General features: G+C 42.9%; 1 protein-coding gene across 4 annotated transcripts in view; it reads right to left on the bottom strand.

The window, feature by feature from the left end:
* CDYL (chromodomain Y like) overlaps positions 1 to 7,591 on the bottom strand; it is a 133,898-nt gene extending 126,307 nt beyond the window's left edge. For 3 of the 4 annotated variants that reach the window (XM_024552281.3, XM_024552282.3, XM_045189088.2), the window contains exon 1: positions 7,171 to 7,591. In XM_024552281.3, coding sequence (XP_024408049.1) covers positions 7,171 to 7,194 — 24 coding nt within the window. In that variant the 5' untranslated portion in view covers positions 7,195 to 7,591. The remainder of the gene's footprint in view (positions 1 to 7,170) is intronic. The other variant, XM_045189089.2, reaches the window with a different exon arrangement.
* Positions 7,592 to 13,595: the final 6,004 nt, after the last annotated feature.

The raw sequence follows: 13,595 nt of genomic DNA, 5'->3' as shown, positions 1-13,595 counted from the left end.
TGGTAAAGATACATGTAAATCTAAACAAATATTGTCTGCATGGCTGTTTTTACTTTGTGAGGTTTTTTTCCATGGACAATAATAAACATTAGAATATTATAGCATGTAAGTTTATGGGTGGATCAGAGTTAAAGGATTTTCAGTCATTGCATTGTGAGAGGTGTAGCAATGATTAACTTTAGACTTTATGTATACATAATTTCAAGAACAGCCACTTAAAGACTGGAAATAGCATGTAACTTCCGAACCCAACCAGTGAAGTTTTAATATGGTTTTACTTTAGGTTTTGGCTGAAGCAGAGCTGAGTTTGGCGCGCGCGCACACACACACACACACACACACACACACAAAAGGTCAAAGTAGTTTAACTCTAACTCAAAGGTGTCAAGAACAATTCTAATACTTGTTTGGGTCACAGATCCCTTTTAGAAACAGGTGAAAGCTGCTGGTCCTCTCCCTCAGAAAAATGCTCATATGCACTTGTACAAATTTTCATACAAACACAAAAGACCTATCCCCCAACTCCCCAGAAATAAAGAATTCCCAAGGCAAAAGGTGAAGATAGTTAAGTTCGTGTGGAAACAGTTTTAGAAGTTCTACCCATCCTAGTGTTAAAACCTTATGTGAAGTGTAAGAGAAACGCCACAGGGCATAATGTTTCAGGAAGGAGGAACCTGGAAGTAAGGAGTCAAGAATGGAGTCATTCCTGTAATTCACTCTTTCATTAAAATGGAATTCAACAATTATACAACTATTACAATATCTGAACTGTGGAAAATAATTACCAGAAAAAAGTCCTAGTTTTAAAGATCCTAAGCACCAATCTTACAACCTGGTGGACAAGTATGCCATATAATGAAGATAGAAAACAGAAATTACAACAGTTAACTACCTAGTGTTTTTATTTTTATTGATTGATTTGAGAGAGAGGAAGAGGGACGGAGGGGGGGAGGTAGAGAGAGAGAGAGAGAAACATGGATTTGTCGTTCCACTTACTCATGCATTCACTGGTTGATTCTTATATGTGCCCTGACTAGGGAATCCAACCATGCAACCTTGGTGCATCAGGATGATGCTCTAACCAGCTGAGCTGCCCAGCTAGGGCCATACCTAGTGTTTTTAATACTCCCTCCCTGCAATGACTCAATTACTAACCAGCAATGGTCAAAGGGGCTACAAAAAGGACTAGTCTGGTGTACCTAAAGCACCTCTTCTGCAAAGGTAGATCCCAATCCCTCCTGACCTCAACCTGTAGCCTCAGTGTCAGAAACACACACGACTGCAGTACAAAGACTCCTAAATCTACCTGCATTCCAGAAAGAAGCTTATTGGAACATAGATTCCTGTCTCCATTCAAACACTGGAAACACAATTTCATGGTATGATCCAAAGAATCTGTATTTTAAAAGTATCCTAGACAATACTGTTGCACCTGCACGGTATACAACTATTACTCCTTATTCACAAAAATTTGACTGACACTGGCTTTGTATATCACAAACAATCAGAACGCTGCAAATAAAGTGTTTCTTATATACCATGAATATATTCAATGGTTAAAATCATTAAAGAGCACAAGGAAAAATTCAATGAGTATTAGCACAACAAGAACAGAAAGACTTATACAAGAACTGAAAGTAAATTCAAAGGAAAAACACAGGAGATGTCTCTACACCATTGTTTAGGCAAATAATATTCTCAACAGTTCACATTTAAGATAGTGTGTTAATGTTCAAAACATACACACATTTGAAATAAATAAGGAAGGGCCCAAGATGGAGGTGTAGGCAGAAACGCGTCGTTTCCTCACACAACCAAAAGAAGAAGAAAAACCAATTTAAAAACAAAGAACAACCAGAACTGCCAGAAAAACATCTGCATAAAAGTCCAATAACCAAAGAATTGAAGAAACATTCAACCAGAGGTGTGCCGAGACAAAGAAATATGGCCCAAATGAAAGAACAGATCAAAGCTCCAGAAAAAGAACTAAGTTGACAAGGAGATGGCCAACCTACCAGATGTACAGTTCAAAACACTGGTAGTCAGGATGCTCAGAGAATTGCTTGAGCTAGGACACAAAATGAAGGAAGAAATGAAGGCTACACAAGGTGAAATAAAGGAAAATATACAGGCAACGGACAGTGAAGGGAAGGAAACTGGGACTCAAATCAACTATTTGCAATGAAAGGAAAAAATAAGCATCCAACTAGAACAGAATGAAGAAACAATAATTCAAAAAAGTGAAGAGAGTATTACAAACCTCTGGGACAACTTTAAATGTTCCAACATCCAAATCATGGGAGTGCCGGAAGGAGAAGAGAAAGAGCAAGATACTGAAAACCTACTTGAACAAATAATGAAGGAAAACCTCCCCAATATGGTGAAGGAAATAGACTTCCATGAAGTCCAGGAAGCCCAGAGTCTCCCCAAAAAACTGGACCCAAGGAGGAGCACTCCAAGGCACATCTTGCAAGTTATGCAAGATTAAAAATAAGGAATCTTAAAAGCAGCAATAGGAAAGGAGACAGTTACCTATAAAGGAGTTCCCATAAGGCTATAAGCTGATTTCTCAAAAGAAACCTTACAGGCAAGAATGGGCTGGAAAAAAGTTATTTGAAGTCATAAAAGGCAAGGACTCACACCCAAGATTACTCTATCCAGCAAAGCTATCATTTAGAATGGAAAGACAGATAAAGTGCTTCCCAGACAAGGTCAAGTTAAAGGAGTTCACCACCACCAAACCCTTATTATATGAAATGTTAAAAGGACTTATCTAAGAAATAGAAGACCAAAAACTGTGAACAGTAAAATGACAACAAACCCACAGCTATCAACAACTGAACCTAAAAAACAAACACAAAAACTAAGCAAACAACTAGAAGAGAAACAGAATCACAAAAATGGAGATCACATGGAGGGTTATCAGTGGGGAGGGAGAAGTGGACAATGGGGGGGAAAGGTACAGGGAATAAGAAGCAGACTAGGTAGGCACAAAATAGTCAGGGGGAAGTTGAGAACTTATACATACGTACAACCCATGGACATGAACTGTGGTGGGAGGGGGTGGTAGTGCTGGAGGGTGAGGGAGGTGGTACAGGGAGGAGGGGGAGAAAAGGGAGAAAAAATTGGAACTGTAATAGCATAATCAATAAAATATACTTAAAAAGTAAAAAATATACACACATTTGACTCTACTGCCCCTCAATCAACTTCAGAAGTCAAATAACTCTTCATTTTCTAATTCTGGTGATCTCAATCTTTTGAGACAGCTACACCACACACAATAGAGGCTGGTTTATCTTAACCAACACCCACAGGTCTCCCGATTTTGTGACTTCCATTTAAACTATATGTGCAGATTTTAGTTATAGCTGTGCTTTTGGTCAATGTACATAAAAATCCTTGTGGTACAGAGGAAAAAGGAAAAAGGAGTAATCTCATCCCAGGGTAAGAAGATTCAAAAGACCTCCCTTTCCCCCAAATTTTTATTATTCTTCCAAAGTAATCAACTTTAAGACATTTTTATAAGCCAGCTACAATCTCATTTTTAAAAGCTTACTTCCATGTATTAGGTATTTTCTCAAAAGAAACCTTACAGGCAAGAAGGGGCTGGAAAGAAGTTATTTGATAACTTCTAACCAAGTATCCATGTATTGGATCACTGAAATCTTGCTGAAATATAAATTAGCTACCATAATAGTTCTCAAGGGAAAACTCCATATCCACTGAGAAAAAAGGAATTAGGATATACAAATAAGGAGAATGCTTCTTCCATGTCATTACAGGGTTAATTTCTTATTCAATCAACATACTGAAGAAGAGTGAAACCCAGCACTATGGGCTCTAAATCTAGAGCTGGACTTGGAGCACAAGTCCGCATTTCACCTTCCATAACCCCCAACTCCCAAGTAAACTTCAACTCCAGCACAGATCATCTAAAGCAGAAGTCAACAAACAAAGATGCGGAGGCCACTGACTGTTCTTGTGCGACTCATAAACCAAGAATGGTTTTTACAATTTTAAGCGATTTAAAAAAGGGAGTATTTCATGACATAAAAATTATATGAAACTTGAATTTTAATGTCCATAAACAGTTTATTGGAACACAGGGCTCATTCATTTAGGTATTGTTTATGGCCACAGAGGTGAGTAGTCACAAGAACTGCATGGCCAGCAAGGTCTAAAACATTAACTATCTGGTCCTTTACATAAAGTTTGTGGACCCCTGACCTAAAGGATGCTTGTCTTTTTATGAAAGCTATTAAGTTCTTACCATGAGTGAGTCAAAAATCTATCTTCCCTGGTATAGTTGATGGTGATGCAGAAAATAAATCTACTGTATCTATCAACTAACAGTAGCTGGTCCAATTTTGGAAGGCTGACAGGCTGATATTTCACCCCATCCTGTCTAGGCTCTGATCCCTTATTTTTTATTCACAAGGAATAATTACAATAACCATTTAGGCACTTACTAAGGACCTATTACCATATACCAGGCACCACCCTAAGTGTTGGAGATCTCATTTATCTTCAGGTGAGAAAAAAACAGCTTAGCAATCAGCTAACTAACTCGCCCAAGTTCACATAGCTACTGCAGATCCCTGCTCTTTCCATACCATAAAACTTCAAAAACCAACACTTCGAACTTGCTCTTTTGTCAATATATCCCTCTAGAATTAGAGTCTCAGGCAAAACAGGAGACTTCTATTTCAATTTAGGCAAAATTGGACAAAACTACTACTAAAGTCTCATGACTGGCTACTAAAGTACTTCAGTGCTTTCCCCACCTGTGTCAGCCTGTAGTGTTCATTTACAAATGCCTATCATTTCTGCCTCACGAATAATACTGCCCTGATTGAAAAAATATACAACTCTATTTTTAGAAAATAAAACCAGGCCTCAGGGATGCATGTTAAATCAGTCAAAATAATAACCACCACTTACTGAGTGTTCACTATGGGAACTGCAGGGCATGCTTTACATATTTTTTCATCTAAACTTCACAGCTCTATGAGATAAGCATTGATTCCAATTATACAGATGAGTAAACTAAGCCTTCAAGGTTAATTTACCCAAGGTGGCAAGGTCAGGATTCAATAACTATATTCTCTGACTCCAAATCCAGGCTCTCAACCACTACAGAACTTTCAAATACCGACTTTCAATCATAACATAGTCATATAAGGTTACCTACAAGGAAAGAAAGTACAAAAATTACCCTGATACTGTCCACCATATTATTTACTATCACCTCAACTATACTTCTGTAACTTTTTTTCCAAAACTAAAACAAAACCCACAATCAGAAGTTCATTTGTGCAGGTGTGTCATTCCCTTGCAATGTACTTATTTCTTCCCCAATAGATGCTCTTTGAGGGTATGGAACCATTCTCATGCCTCTCTCCTCCCCCATGAAACCTCCACATGACAGGCATTCAATAAACATGCTAAACAAACAGAAGCTTTGTACAAATTTTGACATATACATGAATTCTGTCAGGAAAGTAGTGAATAGAAGATACAGAAGCAGCAAAGAAAGCACTAAGTGTAATTCCTTTACATGAGTATTAAATGTATTGTTTTCAGGATCTTTTTTACACACACAAGGTACAACTTACGTATAAGGTGCTACCCTCACCCAAACACTAGTGGAATGAGTTAACTGATTATAATTACAGAAATAAAGAGTGAATACTCAAGCTTAAACTATTAAAAAGTAATCTAATGGAGCAACCAAAACCCCTCACATCCTCATACTGTGTACTTTCCCAGTTGTACGTCTTTGCCTTGAAGACCTTCTGCATCTTAGCCTCTACTTCTGGGCCTTCCCCGTACACAACACTTTCCTTCCTAGAAGGGAACAAGGAGTGTTTTTTCCCCTTTACCCACTCCAGTATCTTGAACACAGTAGGGCACTGCTAATGAATAAAATGGTTTAATAGAAGGGAACACTTTCAGCACCAGCTAAGGTACACTGACCACATACACTGACCACAATTTAAGGGGAGGCAACCTAACCATTACTTCTACAGAAGGCAGCCTCCTCCTAACAACTTTTGCAAACACTTGACTTAAAAAACAACAAAAAGTTGTCAGAAGGCTATCTTTGTTGGCAATAGAGCTCCATTCTGTCCCAATAGCAATAATATGCCCACAACAGAAGACACCTCAAAGGGCTCACCTGGTACTTATTAGAGGTTCATTCACAAGGGCCAACCAAGATGCTCTGCTTGTTATAGATGCTTAAGTCCCTACACACTCAGGTCCCTAAACACATCATAAAGGTGACTCTAAAGAGTATCCAGAAGTTTTAAGTCCCTTATGAAGATATATTTATAAATGTATGAAAGAGAAGAATCATTTACCAAAAGAACAGAAAGCCTTCCAAGCTTCTGTACTCTCAGCGAGTATACTTTGAAATACATCAAGAAGTTACACTGAGGCATACAAAACATGTCTAAAGATCCAGACTGAAAACTCCAAAACTTGAAGTTGAAGCTGGCAAAACCACTGCCCATAACTAAGAGAGTTCTGATTGTGCCCTTTCTTACTTTTAACTCTGTGGCGCAAATGAATGATAGTGTATCAGCGTTAAATTTAAATTTCCTGACTTTGGCCACAATGCTAACCTAATTAAAGCATGTGGTCAACGTTTAGCATTTTCGGTGCGATATTTTGCATCGCTTTGGCTAGCAGCAGAGTCAAGACAGTTGCACTCTTCCTCTTGCTCCTCCCTCCCCCCTAAAGCCGGAGGCAAAACCCTCTCCAAAATGCTTTATTAAATGGACAGGAAAAACACCCCCGCACCTCCCACAGACCCCAAGCGGTAACAGGGGCTTCGCAACCATCACCCTGGCCAAGAACACTTTGGGCTCAGTCTGAGCGAGTCACTCGTGCGAGCGCTACTTCCCCACAGCCGGGACCCCCCCCGCCCCACTCCCAGGAGCCCGACAACTCCGGGGAGGCCCCCCGCCCGACGGGCCCCGGAGGCAGCGTGGCTCGGGCTCCCCTCACACACATTTCCCGTCCAGCAAACTGCGGCCGCGGAGGGGGAGGGGGCGAGGCGGACGCCGGCGGCAAAGCCGGGCCGTCGGACTAGACGTGGTCGGGACTGGGTAGGGGCGGCTGGGCGAGGGCTGCCCGAGGGTCCGGGAGGGGGAGGGGAGGTACCTCGTACAGCTCCTCGGAAGCCATGGTGGGCAGTGGAGTTGCGGGCAGGCGGGAGGGGCAGGGTTGGGGCGAGGCGCCACCGCCGCTGGGCGGCCAACACTTTGTTTCAGTTGGGTCCCTGCGTGGCCTGCGCTTCCTGCTCCTACTCCCGGCCCCGGGAGCTCAGCACGGAGGAGCCTTTCACACTCACTGCCAGTGCGGCCGGCGGCCGCGGCGGGGTTGTGCGCAGGAGCAGCTGCGCAACGCGCCCTCCGCGCCCCGCGCTCACTCCCCGGCGGGCCGGCTCCTGCTCGGGCTCATCCTGCCCCGCTGCGGGGCCGGGCCGGGCTGGGGCGGGTTTGGCGGCAGTGCACGGTGGCGCGGCTGACTCCGTGGCTCCCCCTCTCCGGTGTAGTGCAAAAATCTTCCTACTTGTGACCAAAAAAACCTGCCCCAGCTACTGAGCATGCTCAGTGCGGTCCGGCGGCGGAGCCGTACTCCCGCGCTCCGGGTTTTCGGACTGCCCACGCTGGATAGGCGGGGAGGCGAGCTGGGCGGGGCGCCCGAGGGGAGCAGTGGGCTCAGCTCTCAGCAGAGGTGGGAGGGTGGCAACGGGGAGCAAAGCGGCAGGAAGGGGTGTGGCCTGTGACCGGTGGGCGGAGTCGTGGCGAGACGTGGGCGGGGCCACAAGAGCGATGGGCGGGGCTCTGACATCCCCAACTACCCTCCCAGAGGTCGGACCCGCCCGGAGCACCGCCCACCAGCTCGCCCCGACGTGGGTGTCGGGTGCCAGGGCCCGGTGCCCATTGGGGCAGGCATCTGCAGGCCCAAAGTTGAGCAGGGGACCGTGGGGTCAGGCTGGCCCGTGTCTGGAGCCCACTGCCCCGACGGCAGCGGCCGAGCCGAAAAATGTATGGCTTTCCTCCTGGAGAGCACAGAACTCCCGCCTCCTTGCGCCCTTGGTGGCCACCGGTCCCGGGCCAGACCAGCTTGCAAAGGTCTGGCAGCGTGGCCAGGTGGAACCCACCCTCCCGCCCTAGCACGTGCCCGCCTCCCCCGCGGCCGCCGCCAAGACCCGGAGCCTGGATCACGTGCCCGGTGGTGTGGCCCAGCGCGCTCCGGGCAGACTCGCTCGGTGGCAGGCTGGAGGTGGGAGCCGGGGGAGGGAGCCCGGCACCGGCGAGGGCGCGGCTGCCTCACTCAGCCCGCAGCTTCCCCCACTCCTGGCCTCCCAGTTCCTCCAAGAGCTTCCACCTCCTCCAAAGAGGGGATGGGAGGAGGGGTCGGAATCTGGACTCCAAGGAGGTCTGGGTTCCAAAAGAAGGAAACTGTCAATGGTGGTTCTTTTTGAGGGGAACGATGTGGACAACTACTCGACAGTCAGTCCTGATCCCAACAGCAATGAACCTGCCCTTACTCCACTTCATAGGGGAAATGGGCAAAGTAGGAACAGCCCTCATGCCTGGCTTCCAGGGCACACCTGCCGGGAGACTGGACGTTTCCCCATCCGTGCGGAAAGAGAAAAGAGCTTCCTGGCCCGACTCTCTCAAACAGCCGGCAACTCCAAAGCTTCCTGCTGAATTCAGCGGAACTTCTCCACGAGGCACTGCAGAGACAGTTTTTCACATTTCCTCCCACCGCCTACACCTGGAAACCACCATCAAATCCTACATTTCTCCCAGTACATCCTCCTCTCTAGCCACCTAGTTCTAGTTCCTGACGACCTCCTAGTCACCAGGCTCCTCCCCCCAGTTTTCTTCCTAAAACCCCATTCGACTGTGCCCTGAATACACAGTTTAATAACCACAAGGCTTTTCACGGACCCCGCTGGGTTTCCTGCCTCCTCACTACCAGAAACGAGCCCAGCGCTTGCTCGTAAGTCACTTCAAGTCTAGTCACCATTCTCTTCATGCAATTCCCTCTGCCTAGGAATGCCCTCTTAAAACCTTAAACTCCAACTGTAACGTCGCCTCAAAATAAAAGTCGTATTCTGACTTCCAGGGCAAAATTAGTTACTTCCTCTCCAGGGGCTCCTGAAGCACTCAGTCTGCTCCATTGCAGCACTTGTGTTTTAACTGTTTTGTCCACTTTTCTGTCCCACTTCCATTTGAAGTCTACGACCTCCCAGATCTCATTTTCACAGTTGACACTCCATCCCGGCATCATTTCCTACATACAAAATAAGTTTTTGTTCGATAAATTGGAACTCCAGCGTTCAAAATAAAGCCCGATAGGCATACATCCAATTCCCATTATCAAATGCTTTAACAATATCACAAGTCTCCACTCCCATTGTCAAGTTTCTCTCAAGTTCTGCCTCTTCCCCTGATGGTCCAGTCAATTCTCTCTGCTTCCTTCAAACTTTACCATTTCTATCTTCTCATTTAATTTCAGTATTTGTTGCATTTGGCTATTGTCCCTCTAGGACATAAATTCGTCAATGTAAATTGTAAGCCTCTTGAAGGTAAAGACTATCTGCCAACTCAGTGTACACTACTCAAAAAAAGTGCTCAAATACTTGCAGAAGATGGCTAAAAATCACACAAGCATGATAAAATGTAAATAATAAAGGGATCTTCAATCTCAAATGAACAGACACATCTCACATATAAACCTACGTACAATGATAGGCTCATAAAAATATAAAAATAAACATTTATTCTTTTTCTCATGGTCATAAGTACAGAATTTGTTAAACATTCACAAGTTGCTCCACTGTGTGCTTACTGGGCTGTAATATTAAACATATTGCCTCTAAAGTCTCCGATACTACCACGTTACCAAGAGAAGGGAGGAAGGAAACAACGGTAGAAAGACATCCACAACAGCCATACTTATTGAGTACATTTGAGATACATACAATCCTGGGGTAAGTTGACTTTCCTCATTGTGGAAAAAAAGGGGGTGGGGGAAGGTATTACAACCTAAAAATGTTAGCTCAGAGGGCCAGTTTACATGAACCTTTAATCCCAATGACCTGGCTTATTTTTGATCCTATGATTATTCATCAACATTAAAAGTGTCCACAGGGTAGAGGTCACCTCCGTAACAAAGCAGAAGTAAACCATTCTCCTAAGCCCAGCTCCAGCTACCTCTCTCCTCCAGTGATTAGTTGGTTTCCATCTTAATTAAAAACACTGACAGAGGAGACTGGTACTAAGGTACCCAGCTAGTGACTGAAATATTGATCAGCTCTTCAACTGTCCACTTTGTTTCTCTCATCTGCCCTCCACCTGAACAACCCACTGGTTTATTGAATGCTATTTTGCTTGTGTTTATATTTATCTCATTAATTCAATTTGTCTTACTTTTAAGGAAATTCTACTTTCTTCCCTCACTTTTTTATATAAACATTTTATCGGTGCTCATAATAGGATTACGTACAATATTATTTTATACTTTCAATTTACACCGCCTTTTATGAAATAGTGAAGTTTTACATAGTTACCATGACCACGTGTGGGTGCTATGAAAGTACTTTTGCAGTACATTGAGAATAAAATAAAATCAAGATAGATATTTGCATTGTACCAAAAATACATGAAACACAGTAGTATTTACTAGTAAAATATACAAACCATAAAAATTATCAAAGCAGTAAATAAACAAGATGATGTAAACATGCAATTAAAATTCTACACATCTAGGAGCAATAAGCTTCAATTCTTACCTGTTGTGAACCACTGGTGGAGACCAACATAAACCAGTTTACTCCTTTTTAAAATTTATCTGAACGCTTGGTAATTGACAATCAGTACCATTCAAGACAAGACTTCAAATGAGGAGTCAAAGCTGTTTCCAACTTGGCAGGACAACAGACTATATCTTAAATGTGAAGTTCTCCCGTTTTCCCATTCAACAGCCCAACCAGTCACTATTTCCATTCTCCCAAAAATCTGCATTTCATCTACATTTGAATTCCAAAGCCCGGGAAAGGAGCTGGGGGATGGGACTGGAAAGACAAAAGGAGCCCAAATCTAGCAACTACTACTCTCAGAGCCAAAGACATTTTGAGGTTCAATGGCTATGAAAAAGCTAATAGTGATTTCCTTCATCAATTTTGCACCCCAAAAGCATAATCTATTTTGGCTGCCTTCTCCAAATCCCAAAATTTAACTGCAGTTTTTATGAAGAAGTGACCTAAGATTATTTGTTTGTGCATACTGTGGCCAAAGAGAAATTAAATACCATTGTTGCTATAGAGTATCCACTCCACAAAACTTGGGGCAGTTCCTGTCTCAATCACCTACTCAGAAGAAAGTAAGAAAATGTCAAGCCGAAGAAGCAAAAGAGAGAAACTTAGAGAACCAGTAATAAAATAAATTCAGATACTAGGGCCTTTTCTGAACTTGATGCCAACCAGCTTTTCCTTCCTTGAAAGCTTAAATTAGATACCGGTACCCTTTTCTGGACAACTGACAACCTCTGATTCCTAGTTTGGGCTGCTGCTTCCTTCCCTGGCCAAATAGACAATTTCCCCCTTTCAACTGGCAGCCTTTCCCTGCCTGCATCCATCTTGGACTCAGCTCTTCTCTCTTTTGTATAGAAGCTAGTACCTAATCCAGCTGCCACACTGTTGTTTCTTAGCCAAATGCCACCATTTCTTTAATCTCTTTGCCCTAGTGATAACAATTCTGATACTTCTTCACAATTGAATTCAATAATTTCCTCTTAGGCTGAGATTCCACCATTGCTCAAACTTCATCTATTTACAATTAAGGATAATTTTCTTTCTAACTAGATTTATGTTTAACTGCAGTTCTTTTTCTATTTAGCTAGTGGTAATTCCACCAAAAGAATCTTTGTAATATGTATTGGTTGTGTTTTCTTTCGATTGATATAACTGATCAAGATGAAGGAAGTTTTTCATTTGCAACTTTGTGTATTTCCCTCCTGAAAAAAGAAAACAACCAAAAGTCATAAAGAGTAAACATCCTCCAGGTACCGCCATGACATCCTGGGTGACTTTACACCAGGGCAGTAACTAATTCATTTTGGATTTCAGGGAAAAACTTTTAATGTAAATATCCCTTGAGTTATTGTGATGGACACTTATGTTTGTCACTCTCCATCAGTTTCTGGTGTCTATGAGAGAGGGAAGGGAAGGGAAAGGAAGGGAATAGGAGGGGAGAGGAGGAAAGGGGAGGGGAAGGGAGGAACGGGGAGGGGAAAGAATGGAAGAGAAGAAGAGGGAGGGGAGGGGAGGGGAGAGAAAGGAAGGGGAGAGGAAGGAGGGAGGGGAAGGGATGGAAGAGGAAGAAAGGGAAGGGGAGTGGAGGGGAGTGAGAATGGGAGTGAGAATTATTGATAAGAGAGAGGTAAAAGAGAGTAACTAGGCAGAAGATGAGTGTGGACTATCTGGATGGTAAAGAAAATAACACCAGGTCCACCAAGACCAAAGCAGGTTGGAGTTAAAAATACGAATAAATGAAGCCCTGGCGGAGTTGCTCAGTAGGTTGCAGTTTCGATCACTAGTTGAAGGGATAGCAGGCCTGAGCCAGTGAATGCATGGATAGGGGGAGCAACAAGTCTCTCTCTTTCCCCCACCCCACCTTTCTATCTTCATAAGACCAATTTAAAAATTATTTTAAAGAGCAAATAAATCTGAAAATAAAGCTATGGTCACACAAGCATGTGGAAACACGAACTGGAGCTTGATATTTTAACCACTAGTATTGTCTTGTGTAGAGTTCCTGCTGAACTTGTGGTTCCCAGATGGATAACAACAGATTCACTTTATAACTTATTAGAAATACAAATTCTCTACCCACTACCCACATGCTGGCACCCAGCAATCTGTTTAACAGTCCTCTAGGAGATTCCGACCCATGCTAAAGTTTGAGAAGCACTGGTTTAAATGTTTTGTTTGTTTCTTTGTTGTTGCTTTTAAATCAAGATACAGATTTCAAACCAATAGTGAATCTTTAGATGATTTTAATAGATCTTGACTCACACTTTTTAAATGAGACAGGATGCAATGGACAGAATGGGATGGACTTGGGAAAGAATCAGTGTGCAGACACCACTCCACTAAGGTGACCATTGTTTCCATTATACACACACACATGTATATATGTATATATACATACACACATGTATACCCATGTGTAGCATATACTCAGTCATAATGAAAAATATATTTCTTACATTTTGATTGAGATAAAAATTTTGAAAGTCAGTGTTTGTGAGATGGATAACGAATACCTGCAAAGTTGGATTGCTAATTATAACTGAATGGTATTGCCAAAGAACTCTAAAACCATTTTCTTAAACAGCTTAGTGATCCCTTTTTTATAGTACAAAAGTATATTATTTCACCATAAATAACTACAAAGGTTTTTAGACCAGGTTCCTTTCTGAATTATCACATATTCTAGAGTAATATATTTTGAACTAATGAAGATTTATAGTACATATTTTAGGCCTTTCTTTCCAAAGAATGCAGA

This window comes from Desmodus rotundus, chromosome 3 (assembly GCF_022682495.2).
Source record: "Desmodus rotundus isolate HL8 chromosome 3, HLdesRot8A.1, whole genome shotgun sequence".
NCBI lineage: Eukaryota > Metazoa > Chordata > Mammalia > Chiroptera > Phyllostomidae > Desmodus > Desmodus rotundus.
Note: the sequence above shows the minus strand (reverse complement) of the source record. Positions and strands in the feature narration are given on the sequence as shown.